Here is a 27,267-nt window from a genome sequence, read left to right as displayed (position 1 = left end):
AGGAATCTCACATCACGTTCCTTGCACCTTAGGTACTATACCTCATCTCAATGTTAATGATGGAACAATTATCGTGTCGCCACTACCTCCCATTATCGTGAATTCACAAAGTTGATAATTGTTGTGACTATTGTGGATTTATAAAGTTAACACCAAGTATTTTAAAAATCAAAACCACATAAAATAAGAACGGTATTTATGAAACTGAAAACTAGTTTTAGTTTTTAAAAATTTCAAAACATAAAACCGAAAACAACCCCGAACGGGGCCTAAGTTTTTAATTAACTTGACAAATTTTAATTGGTGAGCGATGAAATTAAGCTATTATAAGAACAAAAGATTGTGATCCTATTAGGACATCGCTCATATTATAAATGGACCGAAATATAGCACGGGGTTCCTACAAAACTTTGAGCAGAGTTCAGGTAGCAACATTATATATGGAGTTCCATACCGAAGACCACACTACAAATTCCTGCTTAATGCGATCAAACCCACGTAATTAACTCAGACAACCCTTAGTTCAGGTTAACCCTCATCGCCCCCCTAAGAATTTTGAAAATTTGACCGACTATAGGTATTTTTCCGAGTTAGAAAAAGAGAATATGTTGTTCCAACTGAGACATTACCATTCACATGTTTCCCGAGATCCTCATTTAGGAAAAATTTTCAGTTTATCCGAGTTTTACAATAAGTTAGTTGAAACTGGACAAACAATAATATTTCCACTTGTTTATAGATTGATACGTCTTGTTTTGACACTCCTTGTTTCAAAAGGATCAACAGAGTGATATTTTTCTGCAATGAAGTTGTTAGGACTCTACTTCGCAACAAAATTGAAGATGATCTTCTCATAAATTTAATAGTTGTATAAATCGAGAGAGAAATTGCTGAAAAAATCTTTGTTGATACAATAATAAATAAATTTAGTACTATGAAAGAACGAATTGTTGTATTTAAATAATTTTTAATTATTTAAAGTTTATATAATATTCAATGAAGATTATATTAGTCTTATATTTCAGCCCCAAATAAGAAAATCCTGAATACGCCCTTGTATGACAACTATCCTAAGAATCCTCCTTTCCTGATTCGTCTTATGATATTGCTGGCAGCTTAATTTCGATCATACAATCTTCCTTTCCTGATGGGATCACTTGACAAACCAGGTACTTGTTGTTGGCCTGAAATTTTATAGAGACGAAAAGCTAAAAGAAAGGTGAGCGTAGAGAAATAGCTATATCAATAGCTCAAGAAAAGCCAGGAAAGTGTTAAGGTTGTCAACAAGCACATGTCGACTGACATAGAAACCATTTCGACCACTAGAGGCGGCTTTTACGACAGGCTCAATTAGAAGAGAGAATTCGACCTACGGTTATCTGCATATCTTGCTCAACAAGAATTGATGGTATCGACAACTAGCTCCATGGGGAACGTGGGTAGTTGCGGAGTGAGCGGAAAATTCAAATTAGATCGTGTGTGGCTTCTAGAAGGCAAGCAGTTGAAGGAAAAGGGCCTATAAATAGAAGATCATACCTAGAAGAGGGTGTTCGCAATTTCCACACTCAAAACGATCTCATGTCCGAATCAAAGAGACTCAACGAGCCATTAGAGTTTGCCATTGAGTACGTGATTGTTTGAACCAGCTATGTTTTCGAATTTAGTTTCATCGCTTGTATTCAATGCTTTGTACTATTTACTTGAATCAATGAAGTTTCTTTCTCAGTTATTAACTTTCGTGTTCTTGCACTTTTGTTTGCAACGTTTTATTTAAGCAATTTTGTCCCTTAAATCTTGTTTTTCGTCTTTACTTTTACTTCTGATAGTATTTTCACAAAAAAAAAATCACAATCGCTTCTATTTTATTTGTTTACCAAAATCAACAGTAAACACTTGTATTATATTTGTTGCATCATTGTTGTTTAAGTTCTGGCCTTCTAAACAACGTAAATTATATCAGACTATATTTGGGCATGACTTTAAACTAGTGATAGAATTTGGTGGAATGTTTCATGCCGTGATTTTTAAAAAAGGGGTTGTTCGGTGTATTTCATTGAATGACATGGGATGTGCTATGATTGGCAGACCACTTAATTTGAAATAGACTAAAAAGCAATTTCTAGCTGCTTTAGTAGCCAAAAGTTGTCATTTTATTTATAAAAACAATTTGTGGCGGTTTCTAACATCACAAATTGTTTCATACATCGAGTAAATAGTGTCAGTCTTACCGACGCTAAAGTTGATAAATTAGCGTCGGTCGCACTACCGTTAAAAAAGGATACATTAGAATCGTCTTCCTTGTGAATTAAATAGCAGCGGACTAGCGTCAACTTCACTAACGCTAATTTTAGCATCGACACAGTAGCCCATGCGAGCAATTAGCTTCAACCCTTTGACGTCGACACCGGTGCGTGCTCGGGTGAAAGAAATTGAACACCCAATCATTCTGGATGCGCCAAATAGCCCAAAAAGATGTCGTAAAGAACCTGAGCCAGTCCACATCCAAAGCAGCCTCTGGTGCTCTAATGTATTCTCTCTAACCATTCTTGCCAATCCTTCTAGAAGAACGTCGGCGAGACCTCGTTCCCCACGAATGACTTTCAGGACGGAGAGACAAAACTGCAATCCCTGAAGAGATAAGGTAATCTTTCTGATAAGCAGCACAGAAAGGACACTCTGCAGATTCACTATATGTCGTTGTTGATGTTGGAAATTCGTCACGACTCCTTAGTCCAGACGCTGCCACAAGAACATCTGCACGCTTTGAGGACCCTTGATGAGCCAAACCGGCCTCCTTCCAGAGACTTCTCCCAATGCCAGTATTCGTGCGCTCCACTACAAGCCGAGAAGCTGACTTCGAGGAAAAGCTTGCAGAGGCTTCACCCGTGCGCCCAAAAACTTGATAATTTTGATACATTCAATTTTGTAGAGAAAGATTAATAGTGTTTTTAGTGTGCTTCTTTAGTTGCTGCAGTGTTCAATATCAAGGTATTTAGGAGGAAAACAACTAGACCAAAGTCGTTTCTTTTATTTTGTTTCTACTGCCTAAGATGTGGCAAAAATTAGAGATTGAGAAATTAAGTAGCATATAGAAATGGTTATAGGAGGAAAAACTGTTTTGAATGATCACAATTACTTCACTCCTCCACGCACCAAGTCTACCATGATTGACTGATATCTACAGAAGTTTGCTGGGGATATTTTTTAATACTTTCTCATTTTCATACCTTTCCTAGCTTCACTTTAAAAACCATATAACTTCTACAGAAGTTTTTTAGTTTTTGATTTTAATAAATAAAAGCCTGTGCTTCTCGAAGTAGCATGAGTTTGGTTTTTCAACTATATCATTTCCACTATATATTTTTCCCTTTTAATCACCCACTTCTACTTCTATTTATCATATTTCACATTTTATCTTTTTTTCCTTATATATATTTCTTAATGTGAGCTAAGTGTGAGGAAAATTTTATTATATTAGCATTACACATCCCTCCGATCCTATGTCCCTTAAAAGATTGGTCAGTGCACCCCAAATGATAACAGTCCCTGCCACTCATAGAAATGCAATGAGAGACCCACCAACGTAACAGCAAGGCCATTGATAATGCCTCACTTTGTTTGGCCAGTAACCTTTAACATCAAAGCTGGATAATCCACTCTGCATAATTAAATTTGCAACAAGCATGCTATCAAAAGTGCTTTTTAGCCTAGAAAAAATGAATTCTAATTTTATTTTGGAGAAGAAATATTAAGAGAAAACTTATACAATATTATCGATATATAAGATTATAAGCCATAAAAAAACTAACAGTTATAATACAAATTAATTTTTGAATTTTAGGAATGTAGGAATAAAAAATATTTTATTTGTTATTTTTTTAAAAATGTAACTTTATTAATACAAAGTACTATTACTAATAAGCAATAATTGTCAAAGTTCCACTTCCATAGTATCATGCTCCTTGTTAATTCTAAAATCCTTTTGAGAAATGTTAGTGCACCTTTATTTAAAACCTCTACAGTATTTTAGAAATAAAAAAATATTACTTTGGCAATATATGTGTCCCTGCAGCTTGTCTGCAATCATTCCACCTAATAACACCACAATGAAAAGATGAATCACACTTTCTTTTACTAAACCATATTTAGTCTTTTGATAAACGTGATTGTGATGGCATGCCCTAAACCAAAAAGATTCAGGTTACCACTTTTTTTTGGTGTAAACACGTACGTTTTTTTTTTGGCTAAGCGAAGTATATATATAAATGAATAAAAGGCACAAGAAGTGTTATAGTACAGATAGATAGCAATCCACAGAGGGATAAAGAAAAAGAAAACTAAGTGTAAACACGTACGTACCTAATAAATATAAGACAAGAAGGGAGAAAAGTAATATATGTAATGTGATGTAAAAAAAAAGAGATAGAGAAAAAAAGGATATACAAATTAAATGTTATTATTCTTATTATAATGTACATGATTGGAGATTGCATTATAAATTGACGCAAGTAAGGTCATGTTTCTACCAGAAAATTGAGCTAGTAGCATAGGTAGCAAAATTATGGAATTCTGTGGTGATGTTAATGCTACTAAACTATTTCAAGCTCAATCCCACGTATTCAATCACATTTTCAGTTTCATAAACTCTCTGTCCCTTAAATGTGCAATTGACTTGTGCATACCAGATATCATCCATAACTATGCTCAACCCATGCCACTTTCTAAACTCATTGCTTCTCTACCAATCCACCCCTCCAAAACCAACAGCATCCATCGCTTGATGCGAATTTTGACCCATTCTGGATTCTTCACTCAGCAGAATGTCACTGAAAATGAGCTTGAAGTGAGGTATGAGCTAACCGATGCATCTAGACTACTAATTAAGCAAAACCACCCCTTTAATATGACCTCTTACATGAATATTGTACTTGATCCAATTTTAGTTGAGCCATGGTATCAACTCTCTGCTTGGTTCAAAAATGAAGATCCTACACCTTTTTACACAAAACATGGGATGTCATTATGGGAATATGCTGTCCATAACCCCAAACTCGGTCACAGATTCAACGATGCCATGGCTAGTGAAACTGGATTGACTTCCAGTGCGATCATGGAGAAGTGTAAGGGGGTGTTCAAGGGATTGGAGTCATTGGTTGATGTTGGTGGAGGCATAGGGACTATGGCTAAGGCTATTGCCAAATCATTCCCACAACTTCAATGCATTGTATTTGATCTTCCACATGTTGTTGCTGACTTGCAAGGAAGTGAAAACATAAAATATGTTGGAGGGGACATGTTTGAGGCAATTCCTCCAACCGATTCCATTTTATTGAAGGTAAAACGTTGTTAATGGAACTTGATTTCTGTTTTGTGGTTTTCTGCATTTAAAAATAATTTTTAAAATTACTTATTACAAAAAATATATGTTTGAATGAGATATTTTACAATGCTAAAAAACTGTAATTTAAAATTTAAAAACAGAAAAAGAAAATTTCTCAGATGATCTGTGATTGTAGTTTCAAAATCCAAAATTAAGAATAGTTTTTAAAACGGTCTTTGAAAAATGGTAACCACAATGAAGTTTTTAAATTTTGAAGTTTTTAAAACATAAATCAATTTTTAAAAACTGTAAACAAATGAGATCTTAGAATCTGTTTGTTTTATCATTAGAAACTATAAAATCGAGAAAATAAAGACATCCTAATACATATGATGATAGTAACCAAACTTTGCTTCTTTGACGAAAAGTGCATTAGAAATGAGTTATTATTTGTTTTCATACTTCCTAACTATAAATCAAACATGCTCTTAATTATATATATCTTCTAAATTACCACCCTTATGTTCCCGAGCGTTACCTCAAGCGGTAAGAACTGGGGTACATAAGTGTTTGGGAGAATGAAGGGTGAAGGAATCAGGGTAATTCAAACCCTATAAATGAATTAATTTACTAACATTACTTACAACTAATATTTATCTATAAAAACATTACCCCTCAGTTAGCATAATTAATCATGCTTAGCAAAGATGACCTTGTTTTATAAAAAATGAAAGATGCTTAACAAAGATGACGTTAATGATTGTTCAAAAAGATTTGTGGACCACGCTACAATGATGGGACACAACGACAACTACCACGTACAAAACATGTTTTTCTTAAGTTTTCACTTTTTGGCGGGCTAAAGCTGTCACAAAATGAGTGTCTGGACACTAAAGTGTGGTCAATCAATCAGCGCTAAAGATGGTTTTATGATACAAAAAATTGCTAGTATTATTATTATTGACACTTCCCTTTCTCTTTCATCTAATTTGCACTCGCTTTTTCTACTTTTTCTATCACCTCACAAACATAACTCTTTTTTCTTCTTGATTCTATCTTGGGTTAGTTTGATTTGGAGTGTGAATAAAAATTAATTTATAATCTCCTTTTCCTTTGAACTGCATGAAGGGTGTATTACATGATTGGAACGATGAAGAATGCTTGAAAATACTGAAGAAATGCAAGGAGGCAATCTCAAGAAAAGGTAAAAAAGGAAAGGTGATCATCATCGATGTAGTGATCAGGAATGAGAAGGAAGATAGCGAGTCTTTTGAAACAAAGCTCTTCTATGATTTGGCAATGATGACATTAGTCGATGGGAAAGAGAGAAATGAGAAAGAATGGGCCAAACTTTTTTTCTCAGTAGGCTTCAGTGACTACAAGATAAGTCCAGCATTAGGCTTCAAATCTCTCATTGAGGTTTATCCGTAAGTATATATTCCGTGTTGACAAAGTGATGACAAGGGGCCACATTATCATTAAAATATCAATTAATGTGATTTGATAAAATCAATGGAGAAAGACACAAAGAAAAATACGGTCAAAATAAATTGTAAGAAAAGTGAAATGTGAAGATATCATCCCTCTAAAAAAATGGATCATAATGGGAGTGGTTAGCAACTAATATTTTCACGTTATTAATTATCTAAATTTTGCTTCAATTGATTTGCTTTGTGAGTTACTTATAAAGTAAAGGAGTTGTTTAACTGTTGTTAATTTTTTTTGAGTTAAATTATCGTAGTTTTAGATAGATCAATAATATTTAAGATTTAAGATTAGAAATTTCATTTATCTTAAATATATTAGTCTACCTAGGATTATGGTGATTTAATCTAGTTTTTTTAATCATTTAGACATGTCACTGTCAACTCACTCCCACTCCCACACCCAACCATAATCACATTACTTTGTGTTCTTTGAAGCTTTTCTTTTTGGGGTCTAATCTTAAGGCTAAATTTTTCTCTTTGGGTCTCTTCACACTTTTAGTGCCCCAAAAGTCCATTTTTTATTTGTTCTTTCTTCCAAAGCTTGCAAATGTATCAATTATATATGTGATTTGATCAACAGAAAAAAGGGTCCCATTAGACAATTATCTACTTTAATTTGCTCCAATTATTAAGGCAACACCTAGTGTTCATTGTGTAGTGGAAAGAATTATATAGTCAATCACAATCATCATTAAGAGGCTTAAGAAAAAAGAAGACTAAAAATTCAGTTGTTGGAGTTATACTGTGGCAGCTCCTTTTCTCTACAGTTGTACAGTTTAAATGGCATGATGTTTTGTTTTCTTGTTTTAGTTTTGCTTACAATTATCAAATGCAATCTCAATTTTCTTGCCGGCAACCAATTAGAATTGAGGACAGTGATATAATTCGTATTATAAAGATGGAAAACGGATGCGTTTGGGGGTTACTTACTTAGGCGGCTCATAACGCAGAAGAAAGTCAATATAATAATACAAGGCTGCTAAATAATTGCAATTACAAATTGTGAAGTTATTTACATAAGCAAATTACAATACTGGAAAATGGATTAACTTCTGAAATTCACATATTGTGACTTGCGGTACGTGCTATATTTTCAAGTAATCCTCATATATAACATTTTGTAGAAATGGTATGTGTGTCTACTGAGTCATTTACGTTAGTCCCTGTCAAAGTACTTCTCAAGTCCAATATGCGAAATGCTTAAGGGTTTGGGGTTATGTTACAAGACGTAAAGTAAAATGCTCAATAAAGTAAATAAAACGCAATTCATTGAAATATGATAATGTGGAATGATGGAATATGAATGAAGCGAATAACGAAATAAATTTATAGAAGGAATGTTGTAAAATCAATAGAAAAATATAAAATGACAACAATATATATCCTAAACCAAAAGTTACAATAGATTCACAATAATCTAAGACGACAACGAGACATTGTTTTCAAGGATATATTTTAATTAGTTAGGGTATGTTTGGTTTGCCTATTTTTTATTTTTATTTTTAAAGAAAATAGAAAATATAGCTGAAAAGACGTTTGGTTGATATTTAAAAAATGTTTTAATGAAAATATTTTTTATGACCAAAACAAAAAATTTGGTTTTCATTTTCACTACTACCACCACAATTAACCTTCATTGTTACCAGATTGTCTTTGTCGTCACCACCGTCGGTTCTGCCACACCACCACCACCATCACAATCACCTGACCACCACCATCATCGCCGACACCATCACCATAACCACCACCGTCATCGCCACCATTGCCACCAACGAGAATATTGTCATTTCCACCACCACCATCACTGTCATCGCGACCACCACCACCATCGAGGCCACGACCACTACCAGTGTCAACGCCACCACTATTCTACCACCATTGTCATTACTGTTGCCATTCTCGCCGGTAGACACTGCCACAACCGTTGCAACTAGCACCGTCGTCGCCACCACCACCGCCGCTGACTCCACCACCGCCACAACCAACTAGTGAGATAAAAAATGGTGATGGTGGAGGTTGGTTGTGGTTGCAATGTTTGTGGTAGTGGTGGTGACAATGGCAATGGAGGTGGAGGAGGTGGTGGGTGGGGAGGAGGTGAAGGTTGTTTTGGTGGTGGCGACGATGAAGTTGGTGCTGGTAGCAGCGATCAGTGGCAGGACTTGGAGGAAAAATTTTAAGGAGCCGAAATAAAATTCTAATACATAAATTAAAATATTTTTATCAATAATACATGTATATATGAAAACAAAGATTAATATTTAAAATTTATTAAAGGTTATGTTAATAATTTTAAAAGTTTACTTCACATTTTGAAAATTCTACACATTAACCTGTGAAACAGAAGAATAAAAATCGAAATATTGAAGGTCAGGGATTCGAACCGTGTATCTCAAAAAGTAATAAATGCTGTCTTTACACTAGGCCAGCGTGAAGTTTGTGTAGTATCCTACACATTATATTATATATAATAACTTAAGCAAAAAATTTATCATGAACATTATCTAAGATTTTTTAAAGAATTTTGGAGGAGCCATGGCTCCCTTGTGTCCACTCCAAGTTCCGCCCCTGGCAGCGATGGTGGTGGCCAGAGGCGGATGTACCGCCTGGCCACCTTGGGCCTGTGCCTGGGCTCTGGCCAATTTTTTTTTTCTTTAGCCCAAATTATATTTTGGGTCCCAAAAAAAAAGGGCAAATGTAAAGGTAAGGGAAAATTCAGGGACTACTTCATAAAAACAAAATTCTGAAACCCTAGTCTTCACCACTTCCTTCACGCACAGACGCACGACTTCACCTCGAGCGCTGGATATTCCACCCCAGGCATTAGAAATGCCACCCCACTTAAAAGTGAGAAAATACCATAATGTCCCTCCGTGTTTATTTTCGGAACAACCATATCCGAAGGTCTTCGGATTCCAGTATTCCTAAATGCTTCGGAAGAAACAGTTCCGAAGGCTGTTAGTATTAAAACAAAACACGGGTTCAGTTCCACTTCATTCTGAAACCCTTCTTGGACTCTCATTTCCGAAGCTGAGCGATTTCCCCCTCCAAACCTTTAGAGCATTCATCATCTTCGTCAACTGGAACGGTAGAGGTAAGAGCATTCATCTTCTTCATCATCTTGTTGTATTCATTTCAATTCGTATATTAGGGTTTCAAATTCAAAGAGTTGGGTGCGGTTTGGGGATGGGGTTGTTATTTGGGGTTTTAGGGATTTGGGGATTGTGGGGTGCGGTTTGGTTTGGTCTGCTGAGATACCATTCCATCTTAACTCTTGGGGATTGTGGGGTGCGATGAGCACTGTTATGATGAGGAAGAAATTTTGTGGATTGTGGTGTGCGATGAGCAATCTTGGGGATTGAGGGGGGATTGTGGGGTGCAATGAGCACTGCTATGATGATGGGGTGCGATGAGCACTGACTTTGTGGCTTTAGGAGGGGTTTAGGCATATATGATGAGGAAGAAATTTTGAGGAGAGCCATTATATCATAAGTTTGTTGTTTCTTTAATTAAAAAAAAAAGATGAGTTAATTCTTTAGTTAGGCTTTCATATTTGAGATTATCCAAGTAGCATATGTGAAATGTTGATCTTTAGCAAATTCATATGTGATATGTTCCATGCTGATGAAGGTTTTTATAATTTGTCATTGCATATCAAGATAGGTGCACTGTGATGTGGGATTAAGATCATGTTTGGATGCAAACTAAGAGTACTTATTGTATGTAGCATTGTAGCTTATTTAGTGTATGTAGCATTGTATAATCTGGTTTGGGATTGTTATGTGGGTGTTCCCCTCTCGTCTATAATTTGTATGGGTCCTGTGCCTGTATTAACAATTATTAGTACTGTAGCCATGTTTCAAACTGTTCCCTCAAGTTCAAATATCAGTTCAAACCTGTGCCTTTATGGTATTACACTAGAGGACATATATCACTCATTGACTTTGTTCTCCATGATAACTTTGTTGTTTATAGATTGGCCTTAAGAGTAATACTTACAGGGCAGTTTTTTTTTAAAATATGCCAGACATGCTTATATTCAGTTTATAATCTGTCTTGGTACATATCTCTTGTTGATTGCATGAATATCCAGTTATAAAGCTCATATCAATTAGACAATTATAGAGCATGATGATGTAGAGTTCAATTTGAACCCATTTTTGTTTATATCTTTTCTAGTTCTCTTTCAATTGACACTTTTGCAATTATTTGATGAGTATTATTTTTTAATAGATGGCTAAGAGGAAGAACCAAGGGCGCAGGAAATCCCATGTTGCCTGGAGCTCCCATGATGCCCCAGAGGATGTTGATGATCGCCACACAGCCCCGGAGGATGTTGAGGATCGCCACTCACGCCTGCATGCTTCTAATTGTAATCATAGAGTCAAAGGCAAATTTGGTGAGGACCAGGATATTGGTGGGACGTCAGATGAGGATGATCGCCACACTCGTGAGATGACTCCTGAGCCTTCTCGTCAGACGACCCCTGAGTCTTCTCGTCAGGTGACTCTTGAGATTCCTCAGAGTTTGGCAGAGAGTGAGCATGTGTAGGACCATCCCTTCCAGGGTGTAGGAGAGCCTGAGGTTGATGTGGAGCTTGAAGGTGATGTGGAGCTTGAGGATGATGTGGAGCATGAGGGTGATGTGGAGCTTGAGGTTGATGTGGAGCTTGAGGGACCACGACGGGATGAGGTGCCGGTCTAGACAGAGGCACTATTTCCCAGGGGACCTGATGATCTGTCACTTTCGGTCCATTACCCACATCACGTTGTGCCGTGTCTGTGGCATCATATTATAGGCACCGACGTGCATTACCCCGATTGACGTTAGTTGAAGTTTGCCAGCGCTGGGACGAAGCTGGCAAAGATGTCATGTGAGGGCGAGGAAGACAATATGCGCGTTGTTCGTCAGCTTGTGGAGGGGACCGGACTCTATCCGCTCTTCAAGTGCACCTATTCGGAGATAGACACACTCATTCTATCTACCCTTGTCGAGAAATGGCATGAGGAGACCAACAGCTTCCACATGTCGTTCAGGGAGATGACTATCACCCTGGATGACGTGTCAGCCCTCCTTTATCTGCCGATGAGTGATAGGTTTTATACTTCCGCACAAGCCAGCAGAGAACAGGCAGCGAGACCTGTGTTTCGTGTCATTCCGAGTTCTGTAGCTCGAGTTATGCACGTTTTAGCGAATAAAGTGTTTTTGTACAAAACTTGAATCGTGTCAAAACTCATCCATTTGGGGAAAGCCCTTCCATTCGTGCGTAGATGTTGTACTCTGAAGCTTCTTGAACTTTGTCTAACGTTAGTTAGTATTGTTTTGATTGTACCGACTTATTTTGATTGATTTTTGCCTTGTTTGCTCTAAGGTTCGGTTGTGGAAACCTTGGGCTTGACGGAGCAAGCTTGTGAGCGTGACTTACACCGTGATTCTGGAGGAACTAGAGGTGAGGGCAACTTACCTTGCTAGCTAATGTTTTAGGCGTCGATCAATTCGACTTAATTTATTCTTTATGCACTTGATTGTTGATTGTCTAGGAAATGTTTTATGGAGGCTTCGGCCGAGTGAACTAATTGAGACGTGTGTCTCCGTTTTCTGAGGCTTTGGCTGACATTGTCGATTGAGATTTACTTATCGTTTTGATTGTTGTTTATTGATTCACATGCTATGTTCTATATGTTTAATCATAGGATGTGTTGATATATGTGTTTATGATTTGACTGTTGTTATGTTTGAATATTGAACTGGGCTATATGCCATTATTTCTGTTGAGTTTACGATGTCTTGCATATGATCTATTGAATTGTACTGACTTGAGATAGGACATGATTATATGATTGCGGAGTGTGGGAAAATGTGATGTTATGTATTGCTAATGACGAGGTTTGGGAAATGTTAGGCAGGCTCTAACCTGAGGTCTAAGCCATTGCCATTTTAGGATCGAGACCTTCTCGGGAATTATTTGGGTTTATTGGGATCTTTTGACTTATAGAGTTTTGAAACAAACGAAACCATAACTTGATTTGTAAATGAAATTCATAATACACTAATCAAAGATAGAACACTTTTAAATAATGATGATATCCTCTTGGAAAAGACTTAGGATGTGAAAATGGTTTGGAAAACGGGAAGGGTCGACAATCTAAGTGTGAGGAAAACCTTGAGTGCGATAACACATTTTGCTCCTTTAGAGATTTACCTAGCCATCCAAAAGATGAGCCAGTGACGATTGGAAAGTCCCCAAGTGCGAGTGCACCATCCTTGTTCGTTGAACAATCCATTTGGCCATCGAGCTGGTGAGCCAAAGTAACTTGAAAAGTCACTGAGTGCCAGATGCATTCTTTTTCTCATTGAGCAGTTTGGTTGGCCATCGAGGCGGTGAGCCAAAGTGACTAGAAAAGTTACCAAGAGCGACTAATACTCCTTTGCTAACTGTTTCGTGATGCTTCGTCGTTCGGGGAGAACCCGGAGCGAAATGACTACTACTGAGCCTTCGACGTGGACCCGGGCTTTATTCTCACGCCTTATGTTCGGCACTAGCTAGTTTCTTACGTTCATCGCCTTGTTTCTTCTGTTTAAAAGACACACTCAGCTCTCATGCTTCGAGCTCGGTGTCTTGTGGACTTGTGGACTGGGCGAGACCCCAGGGTCCCTCGCCCAGGAGCACTGACCTAGGGCGATGAGCGAACCAGGGGCTTGGGCCTTCATCCTAGAGGCCCAACTGGCCCATTAGGATGATTTAGAGGCGCTAAGCCCAGTTCCCCCAACTATAAATAGGGGAGGGATACCAATTGTAAGGGACTCTTGGCTTATTTGAGAAACAACAAGCTTGAAATTCAGTTACTTTCTCTCTCTAAGAGGTTACGCTCTCACTCTCTCTAGGAATCTCACATCACGTTCCTTGCACCTTAGGTACTATACCTCATCTCAATGTTAATGATGGAACAATTATCGTGTCGCCACTACCTCCCATTATCGTGAATTCACAAAGTTGATAATTGTTGTGACTATTGTGGATTTATAAAGTTAACACCAAGTATTTTAAAAATCAAAACCACATAAAATAAGAACGGTATTTATGAAACTGAAAACTAGTTTTAGTTTTTAAAAATTTCAAAACATAAAACCGAAAACAACCCCGAACGGGGCCTAAGTTTTTAATTAACTTGACAAATTTTAATTGGTGAGCGATGAAATTAAGCTATTATAAGAACAAAAGATTGTGATCCTATTAGGACATCGCTCATATTATAAATGGACCGAAATATAGCACGGGGTTCCTACAAAACTTTGAGCAGAGTTCAGGTAGCAACATTATATATGGAGTTCCATACCGAAGACCACACTACAAATTCCTGCTTAATGCGATCAAACCCACGTAATTAACTCAGACAACCCTTAGTTCAGGTTAACCCTCATCGCCCCCCTAAGAATTTTGAAAATTTGACCGACTATAGGTATTTTTCCGAGTTAGAAAAAGAGAATATGTTGTTCCAACTGAGACATTACCATTCACATGTTTCCCGAGATCCTCATTTAGGAAAAGTTTTCAGTTTATCCGAGTTTTACAATAAGTTAGTTGAAACTGGACAAACAATAATATTTCCACTTGTTTATAGATTGATACGTCTTGTTTTGACACTCCTTGTTTCAAAAGGATCAACAGAGTGATATTTTTCTGCAATGAAGTTGTTAGGACTCTACTTCGCAACAAAATTGAAGATGATCTTCTCATAAATTTAATAGTTGTATAAATCGAGAGAGAAATTGCTGAAAAAATCTTTGTTGATACAATAATAAATAAATTTAGTACTATGAAAGAACGAATTGTTGTATTTAAATAATTTTTAATTATTTAAAGTTTATATAATATTCAATGAAGATTATATTAGTCTTATATTTCACCCCCAAATAAGAAAATCCTGAATACGCCCTTGTATGACAACTATCCTAAGAATACTCCTTTCCTGATTCGTCTTATGATATTGCTGGCAGCTTAATTTCGATCATACAATCTTCCTTTCCTGATGGGATCACTTGACAAACCAGGTACTTGTTGTTGGCCTGAAATTTTATAGAGACGAAAAGCTAAAAGAAAGGTGAGCGTAGAGAAATAGCTATATCAATAGCTCAAGAAAAGCCAGGAAAGTGTTAAGGTTGTCAACAAGCACATGTCGACTGACATAGAAACCATTTCGACCACTAGAGGCGGCTTTTACGACAGGCTCAATTAGAAGAGAGAATTCGACCTACGGTTATCTGCATATCTTGCTCAACAAGAATTGATGGTATCGACAACTAGCTCCATGGGGAACGTGGGTAGTTGCGGAGTGAGCGGAAAATTCAAATTAGATCGTGTGTGGCTTCTAGAAGGCAAGCAGTTGAAGGAAAAGGGCCTATAAATAGAAGATCATACCTAGAAGAGGGTGTTCGCAATTTCCACACTCAAAACGATCTCATGTCCGAATCAAAGAGACTCAACGAGCCATTAGAGTTTGCCACTGAGTACGTGATTGTTTGAACCAGCTATGTTTTCGAATTTAGTTTCATCGCTTGTATTCAATGATTTGTACTATTTACTTGAATCAATGAAGTTTCTTTCTCAGTTATTAACTTTCGTGTTCTTGCACTTTTGTTTGCAACGTTTTATTTAAGCAATTTTGTCCCTTAAATCTTGTTTTTCGTCTTTACTTTTACTTCTGATAGTGTTTTCACAAAAAAAAAATCACAATCGCTTCTATTTTATTTGTTTACCAAAATCAACAGTAAACACTTGTATTATATTTGTTGCATCATTGTTGTTTAAGTTCTGGCCTTCTAAACAACGTAAATTATATCAGACTATATTTGGGCATGACTTTAAACTAGTGATAGAATTTGGTGGAATGTTTCATGCCGTGATTTTTAAAAAAGGGGTTGTTCGGTGTATTTCATTGAATGACATGGGATGTGCTATGATTGGCAGACCACTTAATTTGAAATAGACTAAAAAGCAATTTCTAGCTGCTTTAGTAGCCAAAAGTTGTCATTTTATTTATAAAAACAATTTGTGGCGGTTTCTAACATCACAAATTGTTTCATACATCGAGTAAATAGTGTCAGTCTTACCGACGCTAAAGTTGATAAATTAGCGTCGGTCGCACTACCGTTAAAAAAGGATACATTAGAATCGTCTTCCTTGTGAATTAAATAGCAGCGGACTAGCGTCAACTTCACTAACGCTAATTTTAGCATCGACACAGTAGCCCATGCGAGCAATTAGCTTCAACCCTTTGACGTCGACACCGGTGCGTGCTCGGGTGAAAGAAATTGAACACCCAATCATTCTGGATGCGCCAAATAGCCCAAAAAGATGTCGTAAAGAACCTGAGCCAGTCCACATCCAAAGCAGCCTCTGGTGCTCTAATGTATTCTCTCTAACCATTCTTGCCAATCCTTCTAGAAGAACGTCGGCGAGACCTCGTTCCCCACGAATGACTTTCAGGACGGAGAGACAAAACTGCAATCCCTGAAGAGATAAGGTAATCTTTCTGATAAGCAGCACAGAAAGGACACTCTGCAGATTCACTATATGTCGTTGTTGATGTTGGAAATTCGTCACGACTCCTTAGTCCAGACGCTGCCACAAGAACATCTGCACGCTTTGAGGACCCTTGATGAGCCAAACCGGCCTCCTTCCAGAGACTTCTCCCAATGCCAGTATTCGTGCGCTCCACTACAAGCCGAGAAGCTGACTTCGAGGAAAAGATTGCAGAGGCTTCACCCGCGCGCCCAAAAACTTGATAATTTTGATACATTCAATTTTGTAGAGAAAGATTAATAGTGTTTTTAGTGTGCTTCTTTAGTTGCTGCAGTGTTCAATATCAAGGTATTTAGGAGGAAAACAACTAGACCAAAGTCGTTTCTTTTATTTTGTTTCTACTGCCTAAGATGTGGCAAAAATTAGAGATTGAGAAATTAAGTAGCATATAGAAATGGTTATAGGAGGAAAAACTGTTTTGAATGATCACAATTACTTCACTCCTCCACGCACCAAGTCTACCATGATTGACTGATATCTACAGAAGTTTGCTGGGGATATTTTTTAATACTTTCTCATTTTCATACCTTTCCTAGCTTCACTTTAAAAACCATATAACTTCTACAGAAGTTTTTTAGTTTTTGATTTTAATAAATAAAAGCCTGTGCTTCTCGAAGTAGCATGAGTTTGGTTTTTCAACTATATCATTTCCACTATATATTTTTCCCTTTTAATCACCCACTTCTACTTCTATTTATCATATTTCACATTTTATCTTTTTTTCCCTATATATATTTCTTAATGTGAGCTAAGTGTGAGGAAAATTTTATTATATTAGCATTACACATCCCTCCGATCCTATGTCCCTTAAAAGATTGGTCAGTGCACCCCAAATGATAACAGTCCCTGCCACTCATAGAAATGCAATGAGAGACCCACCAACGTAACAGCAAGGCCATTGATAATGCCTCACTTTGTTTGGCCAGTAACCTTTAACATCAAAGCTGGATAATCCACTCTGCATAATTAAATTTGCAACAAGCATGCTATCAAAAGTGCTTTTTAGCCTAGAAAAAATGAATTCTAATTTTATTTTGGAGAAGAAACATTAAGAGAAAACTTATACAATATTATCGATATATAAGATTATAAGCCATAAAAAAACTAACAGTTATAATACAAATTAATTTTTGAATTTTAGGAATGTAGGAATAAAAAATATTTTATTTGTTATTTTTTTAAAAATGTAACTTTATTAATACAAAGTACTATTACTAATAAGCAATAATTGTCAAAGTTCCACTTCCATAGTATCATGCTCCTTGTTAATTCTAAAATCCTTTTGAGAAATGTTAGTGCACCTTTATTTAAAACCTCTACAGTATTTTAGAAATAAAAAAATATTACTTTGGCAATATATGTGTCCCTGCAGCTTGTCTGCAATCATTCCACCTAATAACACCACAATGAAAAGATGAATCACACTTTCTTTTACTAAACCATATTTAGTCTTTTGATAAACGTGATTGTGATGGCATGCCCTAAACCAAAAAGATTCAGGTTACCACTTTTTTTTGGTGTAAACACGTACGTTTTTTTTTTGGCTAAGCGAAGTATATATATAAATGAATAAAAGGCACAAGAAGTGTTATAGTACAGATAGATAGCAATCCACAGAGGGATAAAGAAAAAGAAAACTAAGTGTAAACACGTACGTACCTAATAAATATAAGACAAGAAGGGAGAAAAGTAATATATGTAATGTGATGTAAAAAAAAAGAGATAGAGAAAAAAAGGATATACAAATTAAATGTTATTATTCTTATTATAATGTACATGATTGGAGATTGCATTATAAATTGACGCAAGTAAGGTCATGTTTCTACCAGAAAATTGAGCTAGTAGCATAGGTAGCAAAATTATGGAATTCTGTGGTGATGTTAATGCTACTAAACTATTTCAAGCTCAATCCCACGTATTCAATCACATTTTCAGTTTCATAAACTCTCTGTCCCTTAAATGTGCAATTGACTTGTGCATACCAGATATCATCCATAACTATGCTCAACCCATGCCACTTTCTAAACTCATTGCTTCTCTACCAATCCACCCCTCCAAAACCAACAGCATCCATCGCTTGATGCGAATTTTGACCCATTCTGGATTCTTCACTCAGCAGAATGTCACTGAAAATGAGCTTGAAGTGAGGTATGAGCTAACCGATGCATCTAGACTACTAATTAAGCAAAACCACCCCTTTAATATGACCTCTTACATGAATATTGTACTTGATCCAATTTTAGTTGAGCCATGGTATCAACTCTCTGCTTGGTTCAAAAATGAAGATCCTACACCTTTTTACACAAAACATGGGATGTCATTATGGGAATATGCTGTCCATAACCCCAAACTCGGTCACAGATTCAACGATGCCATGGCTAGTGAAACTGGATTGACTTCCAGTGCGATCATGGAGAAGTGTAAGGGGGTGTTCAAGGGATTGGAGTCATTGGTTGATGTTGGTGGAGGCATAGGGACTATGGCTAAGGCTATTGCCAAATCATTCCCACAACTTCAATGCATTGTATTTGATCTTCCACATGTTGTTGCTGACTTGCAAGGAAGTGAAAACATAAAATATGTTGGAGGGGACATGTTTGAGGCAATTCCTCCAACCGATTCCATTTTATTGAAGGTAAAACGTTGTTAATGGAACTTGATTTCTGTTTTGTGGTTTTCTGCATTTAAAAATAATTTTTAAAATTACTTATTACAAAAAATATATGTTTGAATGAGATATTTTACAATGCTAAAAAACTGTAATTTAAAATTTAAAAACAGAAAAAGAAAATTTCTCAGATGATCTGTGATTGTAGTTTCAAAATCCAAAATTAAGAATAGTTTTTAAAACGGTCTTTGAAAAATGGTAACCACAATGAAGTTTTTAAATTTTGAAGTTTTTAAAACATAAATCAATTTTTAAAAACTGTAAACAAATGAGATCTTAGAATCTGTTTGTTTTATCATTAGAAACTATAAAATCGAGAAAATAAAGACATCCTAATACATATGATGATAGTAACCAAACTTTGCTACTTTGACGAAAAGTGCATTAGAAATGAGTTATTATTTGTTTTCATACTTCCTAACTATAAATCAAACATGCTCTTAATTATATATATCTTCTAAATTACCACCCTTATGTTCCCGAGCGTTACCTCAAGCGGTAAGAACTGGGGTACATAAGTGTTTGGGAGAATGAAGGGTGAAGGAATCAGGGTAATTCAAACCCTATAAATGAATTAATTTACTAACATTACTTACAACTAATATTTATCTATAAAAACATTACCCCTCAGTTAGCATAATTAATCATGCTTAGCAAAGATGACCTTGTTTTATAAAAAATGAAAGATGCTTCACAAAGATGACGTTAATGATTGTTCAAAAAGATTTGTGGACCACGCTACAATGATGGGACACAACGACAACTACCACGTACAAAACATGTTTTTCTTAAGTTTTCACTTTTTGGCGGGCTAAAGCTGTCACAAAATGAGTGTCTGGACACTAAAGTGTGGTCAATCAATCAGCGCTAAAGATGGTTTTATGATACAAAAAATTGCTAGTATTATTATTATTGACACTTCCCTTTCTCTTTCATCTAATTTGCACTCGCTTTTTCTACTTTTTCTATCACCTCACAAACATAACTCTTTTTTCTTCTTGATTCTCTCTTGGGTTAGTTTGATTTGGAGTGTGAATAAAAATTAATTTATAATCTCCTTTTCCTTTGAACTGCATGAAGGGTGTATTACATGATTGGAACGATGAAGAATGCTTGAAAATACTGAAGAAATGCAAGGAGGCAATCTCAAGAAAAGGTAAAAAAGGAAAGGTGATCATCATCGATGTAGTGATCAGGAATGAGAAGGAAGATAGTGAGTCTTTTGAAACAAAGCTCTTCTATGATTTGGCAATGATGACATTAGTCGATGGGAAAGAGAGAAATGAGAAAGAATGGGCCAAACTTTTTTTCTCAGTAGGCTTCAGTGACTACAAGATAAGTCCAGCATTAGGCTTCAAATCTCTCATTGAGGTTTATCCGTAAGTATATATTCCGTGTTGACAAAGTGATGACAAGGGGCCACATTATCATTAAAATATCAATTAATGTGATTTGATAAAATCAATGGAGAAAGACACAAAGAAAAATACGGTCAAAATAAATTGTAAGAAAAGTGATTTGTGAAGATATCATCCCTCTAAAAAAATGGATCATAATGGGAGTGGTTAGCAACTAATATTTTCACGTTATTAATTATCTAAGTTTTGCTTCAATTGATTTGCTTTGTGAGTTACTTATAAAGTAAAGGAGTTGTTTAACTGTTGTTAATTTTTTTTGAGTTAAGTTATCGTAGTTTTAGATAGATCAATAATATTTAAGATTTAAGATTAGAAATTTCATTTATCTTAAATATATTAGTCTACCTAGGATTATGGTGATTTAATCTAATTTTTTTAATCATTTAGACATGTCACTGTCAACTCACTCCCACTCCCACACCCAACCATAATCACATTACTTTGTGTTCTTTGAAGCTTTTCTTTTTGGGGTCTAATCTTAAGGCTAAATTTTTCTCTTTGGGTCTCTTCACACTTTTAGTGCCCCAAAAGTCCATTTTTTATTTGTTCTTTCTTCCAAAGCTTGCAAATGTATCAATTATATATGTGATTTGATCAACAGAAAAAAGGGTCCCATTAGACAATTATCTACTTTAATTTGCTCCAATTATTAAGGCAACACCTAGTGTTCATTGTGTAGTGGAAAGAATTATATAGTCAATCACAATCATCATTAAGAGGCTTAAGAAAAAAGAAGACTAAAAATTCAGTTGTTGGAGTTATACTGTGGCAGCTCCTTTTCTCTACAGTTGTACAGTTTAAATGGCATGATGTTTTGTTTTCTTGTTTTAGTTTTGCTTACAATTATCAAATGCAATCTCAATTTTCTTGCCGGCAACCAATTAGAATTGAGGACAGTGATATAATTCGTATTATAAAGATGGAAAACGGATGCGTTTGGGGGTTACTTACTTAGGCGGCTCATAACGCAGAAGAAAGTCAATATAATAATACAAGGCTGCTAAATAATTGCAATTACAAATTGTGAAGTTATTTACATAAGCAAATTACAATACTGGAAAATGGATTAACTTCTGAAATTCACATATTGTGACTTGCGGTACGTGCTATATTTTCAAGTAATCCTCATATATAACATTTTGTAGAAATGGTATGTGTGTCTACTGAGTCATTTACGTTAGTCCCTGTCAGAGTACTTCTCAAGTCCAATAAGCGAAATGCTTAAGGGTTTGGGGTTATGTTACAAGACGTAAAGTAAAATGCTCAATAAAGTAAATAAAACGCAATTCATTGAAATATGATAATGTGGAATGATGGAATATGAATGAAGCGAATAACGAAATAAATTTATAGAAGGAATGTTGTAAAATCAATAGAAAAATATAAAATGACAACAATATATATTCTAAACCAAAAGTTACAATAGATTCACAATAATCTAAGACGACAACGAGACATTGTTTTCAAGGATATATTTTAATTAGTTAGGGTATGTTTGGTTTGCCTATTTTTTATTTTTATTTTTAAAGAAAATAGAAAATATAGCTGAAAAGACGTTTGGTTGATATTTAAAAAATGTTTTAATGAAAATATTTTTTATGACCAAAACAAAAAATTTGGTTTTCATTTTCACTACTACCACCACAATTAACCTTCATTGTTACCAGATTGTCTTTGTCGTCACCACCGTCGGTTCTGCCACACCACCACCACCATCACAATCACCTGACCACCACCATCATCGCCGACACCATCACCATAACCACCACCGTCATCGCCACCATTGCCACCAACGAGAATATTGTCATTTCCACCACCACCATCACTGTCATCGCGACCACCACCACCATCGAGGCCACGACCACTACCAGTGTCAACGCCACCACTATTCTACCACCATTGTCATTACTGTTGCCATTCTCGCCGGTAGACACTGCCACAACCGTTGCAACTAGCACCGTCGTCGCCACCACCACCGCCGCTGACTCCACCACCGCCACAACCAACTAGTGAGATAAAAAATGGTGATGGTGGAGGTTGGTTGTGGTTGCAATGTTTGTGGTAGTGGTGGTGACAATGGCAATGGAGGCGGAGGAGGTGGTGGGTGGGGAGGAGGTGAAGGTTGTTTTGGTGGTGGCGACGATGAAGTTGGTGCTGGTAGCAGCGATCAGTGGCGGGACTTGGAGGAAAAATTTTAAGGAGCCGAAATAAAATTCTAATACATAAATTAAAATATTTTTATCAATAATACATGTATATATGAAAACAAAGATTAATATTTAAAATTTATTAAAGGTTATGTTAATAATTTTAAAAGTTTACTTCACATTTTGAAAATTCTACACATTAACCTGTGAAACAGAAGAATAAAAATCGAAATATTGAAGGTCGAACCGTGTATCTCAAAAAGTAATAAATGCTGTCTTTACACTAGGCCAGCGTGAAGTTTGTGTAGTATCCTACACATTATATTATATATAATAACTTAAGCAAAAAATTTATCATGAACATTATCTAAGATTTTTTAAAGAATTTTGGAGGAGCCATGGCTCCCTTGTGTCCACTCCAAGTTCCGCCCCTGGCAGCGATGGTGGTGGCCAGAGGCGGATGTACCGCCTGGCCACCTTGGGCCTGTGCCTGGGCTCTGGCCAAATTTTTTTTTCTTTAGCCCAAATTATATTTTGGGTCCCAAAAAAAAAGGCAAATGTAAAGGTAAGGGAAAATTCAGGGACTACTTCATAAAAACAAAATTCTGAAACCCTAGTCTTCACCACTTCCTTCACGCACAGACGCACGACTTCACCTCGAGCGCTGGATATTCCACCCCAGGCATTAGAAATGCCACCCCACTTAAAAGTGAGAAAATACCATAATGTCCCTCCGTGTTTATTTTCGGAACAACCATATCCGAAGGTCTTCGGATTCCAGTATTCCTAAATGCTTCGGAAGAAACAGTTCCGAAGGCTGTTAGTATTAAAACAAAACACGGGTTCAGTTCCACTTCATTCTGAAACCCTTCTTGGACTCTCATTTCCGAAGCTGAGCGATTTCCCCCTCCAAACCTTTAGAGCATTCATCATCTTCGTCAACTGGAACGGTAGAGGTAAGAGCATTCATCTTCTTCATCATCTTGTTGTATTCATTTCAATTCGTATATTAGGGTTTCAAATTCAAAGAGTTGGGTGCGGTTTGGGGATGGGGTTGTTATTTGGGGTTTTAGGGATTTGGGGATTGTGGGGTGCGGTTTGGTTTGGTCTGCTGAGATACCATTCCATCTTAACTCTTGGGGATTGTGGGGTGCGATGAGCACTGTTATGATGAGGAAGAAATTTTGTGGATTGTGGTGTGCGATGAGCAATCTTGGGGATTGAGGGGGGATTGTGGGGTGCAATGAGCACTGCTATGATGATGGGGTGCGATGAGCACTGACTTTGTGGCTTTAGGAGGGGTTTAGGCATATATGATGAGGAAGAAATTTTGAGGAGAGCCATTATATCATAAGTTTGTTGTTTCTTTAATTAAAAAAAAAAAGATGAGTTAATTCTTTAGTTAGGCTTTCATATTTGAGATTATCCAAGTAGCATATGTGAAATGTTGATCTTTAGCAAATTCATATGTGATATGTTCCATGCTGATGAAGGTTTTTATAATTTGTCATTGCATATCAAGATAGGTGCACTGTGATGTGGGATTAAGATCATGTTTGGATGCAAACTAAGAGTACTTATTGTATGTAGCATTGTAGCTTATTTAGTGTATGTAGCATTGTATAATCTGGTTTGGGATTGTTATGTGGGTGTTCCCCTCTCGTCTATAATTTGTATGGGTCCTGTGCCTGTATTAACAAGTATTAGTACTGTAGCCATGTTTCAAACTGTTCCCTCAAGTTCAAATATCAGTTCAAACCTGTGCCTTTATGGTATTACACTAGAGGACATATATCACTCATTGACTTTGTTCTCCATGATAACTTTGTTGTTTATAGATTGGCCTTAAGAGTAATACTTACAGGGCAGTTTTTTTTTAAAATATGCCAGACATGCTTATATTCAGTTTATAATCTGTCTTGGTACATATCTCTTGTTGATTGCATGAATATCCAGTTATAAAGCTCATATCAATTAGACAATTATAGAGCATGATGATGTAGAGTTCAATTTGAACCCATTTTTGTTTATATCTTTTCTAGTTCTCTTTCAATTGACACTTTTGCAATTATTTGATGAGTATTATTTTTTAATAGATGGCTAAGAGGAAGAACCAAGGGCGCAGGAAATCCCATGTTGCCTGGAGCTCCCATGATGCCCCAGAGGATGTTGATGATCGCCACACAGCCCCGGAGGATGTTGAGGATTGCCACTCACGCCTGCATGCTTCTAATTGTAATCATAGAGTCAAAGGCAAATTTGGTGAGGACCAGGATATTGGTGGGACGTCAAATGAGGATGATCGCCACACTCGTGAGATGACTCCTGAGCCTTCTCGTCAGACGACCCCTGAGTCTTCTCGTCAGGTGACTCTTGAGATTCCTCAGAGTTTGGCAGAGAGTGAGCATGTGTAGGACCATCCCTTCCAGGGTGTAGGAGAGCCTGAGGTTGATGTGGAGCTTGAAGGTGATGTGGAGCTTGAGGATGATGTGGAGCATGAGGGTGATGTGGAGCTTGAGGTTGATGTGGAGCTTGAGGGACCACGACGGGATGAGGTGCCGGTCTAGACAGAGGCACTATTTCCCAGGGGACCTGATGATCTGTCACTTTCGGTCCATTACCCACATCACGTTGTGCCGTGTCTGTGGCATCATATTATAGGCACCGACGTGCATTACCCCGATTGACGTTAGTTGAAGTTTGCCAGCGCTGGGACGAAGCTGGCAAAGATGTCATGTGAGGGCGAGGAAGACAATATGCGCGTTGTTCGTCAGCTTGTGGAGGGGCCCGGACTCTATCCGCTCTTCAAGTGCACCTATTCGGAGATAGACACACTCATTCTATCTACCCTTGTCGAGAAATGGCATGAGGAGACCAACAGCTTCCACATGCCGTTCAGGGAGATGACTATCACCCTGGATGACGTGTCAGCCCTCCTTTATCTGCCGATGAGTGATAGGTTTTATACTTCCGGACAAGCCAGCAGAGAACAGGCAGCGAGACCTGTGTTTTGCTCTTAGGAGGGATGGCCACTCACTAAATCATGGAGTTTAACGGGGTGAAGACTATCGACTTGCGGTTCGAGTTCTTGCAAGCTCTCTATACTAAAGCTCTTGCTGGTTAGTTATATTATATATTTAATTCATTTGCAATTATTATATGTGAATTAAATGATTAATGGTTTCTTTATTGTAATGTAGAGCATCGGCATGACCATGCAACACAGATGTGGATACTTCACCTTGTCGGCTAGACCTTGTTTGCTAACAAGAGTGAAGGAAACTACACTTCCATCCATTGGATCGGCATGCTACAGCACCTTGATCGGGTGTCAAAGTATGAGTGGGGCGCCATTGCGCTAGCTACACTGTATGATGCACTTCGTCATGCCTCACGGAGGAAGACTAATCAGATGAGCGGTTGCTCTTCCCTCCTGCTTGCTTGGGTGTTCGAGCATTTCCCAGCCACCATTATTCAGCGGATGGAGGTCCCCGAGTACAAGGAGGACCAGCCCAGAGCGTGCAAGTGGATGGAGTCACGGGTTGGGCATGCAGGACTGATGGAGAGGCGAGTTCTGTTCGATGAGATGGCGGCAGAGGACGTCATATGGACACCGTATGAGGAGCACAGGAGTCACAGACAGCAGGATGTCTGGGCTTTATACTCAGGCTACATCAGGACTCCCATCCGGGCGGCCGTGCGACCCCATCTTCCTGAGCAGTTTGGGTACGTGCAGCCTATCCCGCGGCACCCTTCTGTCGTGATGTCCAAGAGTTCTGCTGCAGAGGTCGTTGATGCAGCATACCTTGATTATGGGCTGCACCTGATTCTAGAGGGGGTCCCTACTATAGTGGATGGAGTGGCAGTAGATGATTACTTGCAGTGGTACACCGGTATATCTCACCGGTTCATCATCCCGGAATAGAGGAGGCACGATCTCAGGGCTGTGGTAAGTGTGAAATTAATTTTCTTTATGCATTTGTTGTTTTGTGTATGCGATTTACTAACATGTATATTGATTTATTTTCAGGCTTCTTTGCGTCGGGCCGTGGATTTGTTAGAGCAGGGACTTGAGGTGAGCGATGCTCCCTCTACAAATACACGGTCCCGCAGTTTATTTGAGAATTGCCTCACCGTTATCAGAGATTTGAGCAGGACCCAGGGGGTCGCTTTCGTTGGTGGTACACGAGGAGGCAGAGGTCGTGGCAGAGGAGGAGGCGGAGGTGGAGATAGAGGAGGAGTTCGAGCAGTCGATAGGGGAGGTCGTAGGGGTAGGGTGGGTCGTAGGGGCAGGGGACATTGAGATTATTAGTATTTGTACTTTATGAGATTATCGGTCTGTACTTTTTTCGCATTATTAGTTTGTAATTTATGAGTTTGGGTTTCACATTATCACTCTTTACTTGATTTGATTACATTTTTTATCTCTTTTTTAATCAAGTAAAATAACAAACAAAATCCAATGGGAAGTAAAATAACGTACATAATCCAAATGAAGCAAAATAACGTACATAATCCAAGGGAAGCAACATAGCCTACATAATCCAAGTCAAGCATTTTTAAAAGTTACAAATAATTCAGAATTAGCCAAATAGCATTTATCAATCTTCTGTTTATGTCGGTGAATGTTCCTGACGGAGGTCCACA

General features: G+C 37.4%; 2 protein-coding genes and 1 long non-coding RNA gene across 3 annotated transcripts; all 3 read left to right on the top strand.

Moving 5' to 3' along the window:
• The first annotated feature begins 4,510 nt into the window (after positions 1-4,510).
• Positions 4,511-7,663, top strand: LOC130742581 (probable O-methyltransferase 3). Its single transcript, XM_057594674.1, has 2 exons — positions 4,511-5,335; positions 6,449-7,663. The coding sequence occupies exons 1-2, from the start codon at positions 4,562-4,564 to the stop codon at positions 6,749-6,751; spliced, it is 1,077 nt and encodes a 358-aa protein (XP_057450657.1). The 5' UTR covers positions 4,511-4,561; the 3' UTR covers positions 6,752-7,663.
• A 10,539-nt stretch (positions 7,664-18,202) lies between these two features.
• Positions 18,203-21,096, top strand: LOC130742578 (probable O-methyltransferase 3). The gene is made up of 2 exons (XM_057594672.1): positions 18,203-19,022; positions 20,136-21,096. Exons 1-2 carry the CDS (start codon positions 18,249-18,251, stop codon positions 20,436-20,438), a joined length of 1,077 nt encoding a protein of 358 aa, XP_057450655.1. The 5' UTR covers positions 18,203-18,248; the 3' UTR covers positions 20,439-21,096.
• A 3,157-nt stretch (positions 21,097-24,253) lies between these two features.
• LOC130748879 (uncharacterized) lies at positions 24,254-26,867 on the top strand. Its single transcript, XR_009022796.1, has 3 exons — positions 24,254-25,739; positions 25,821-26,569; positions 26,651-26,867. It is a non-coding gene; the product is annotated as an uncharacterized LOC130748879 (long non-coding RNA).
• The last annotated feature ends 400 nt before the right edge of the window (positions 26,868-27,267 follow it).

The sequence above is a fragment of the Lotus japonicus genome, chromosome 3 (assembly GCF_012489685.1).
Source record: "Lotus japonicus ecotype B-129 chromosome 3, LjGifu_v1.2".
NCBI lineage: Eukaryota > Viridiplantae > Streptophyta > Magnoliopsida > Fabales > Fabaceae > Lotus > Lotus japonicus.
This window is presented reverse-complemented; position numbering and strand designations above follow the sequence as displayed.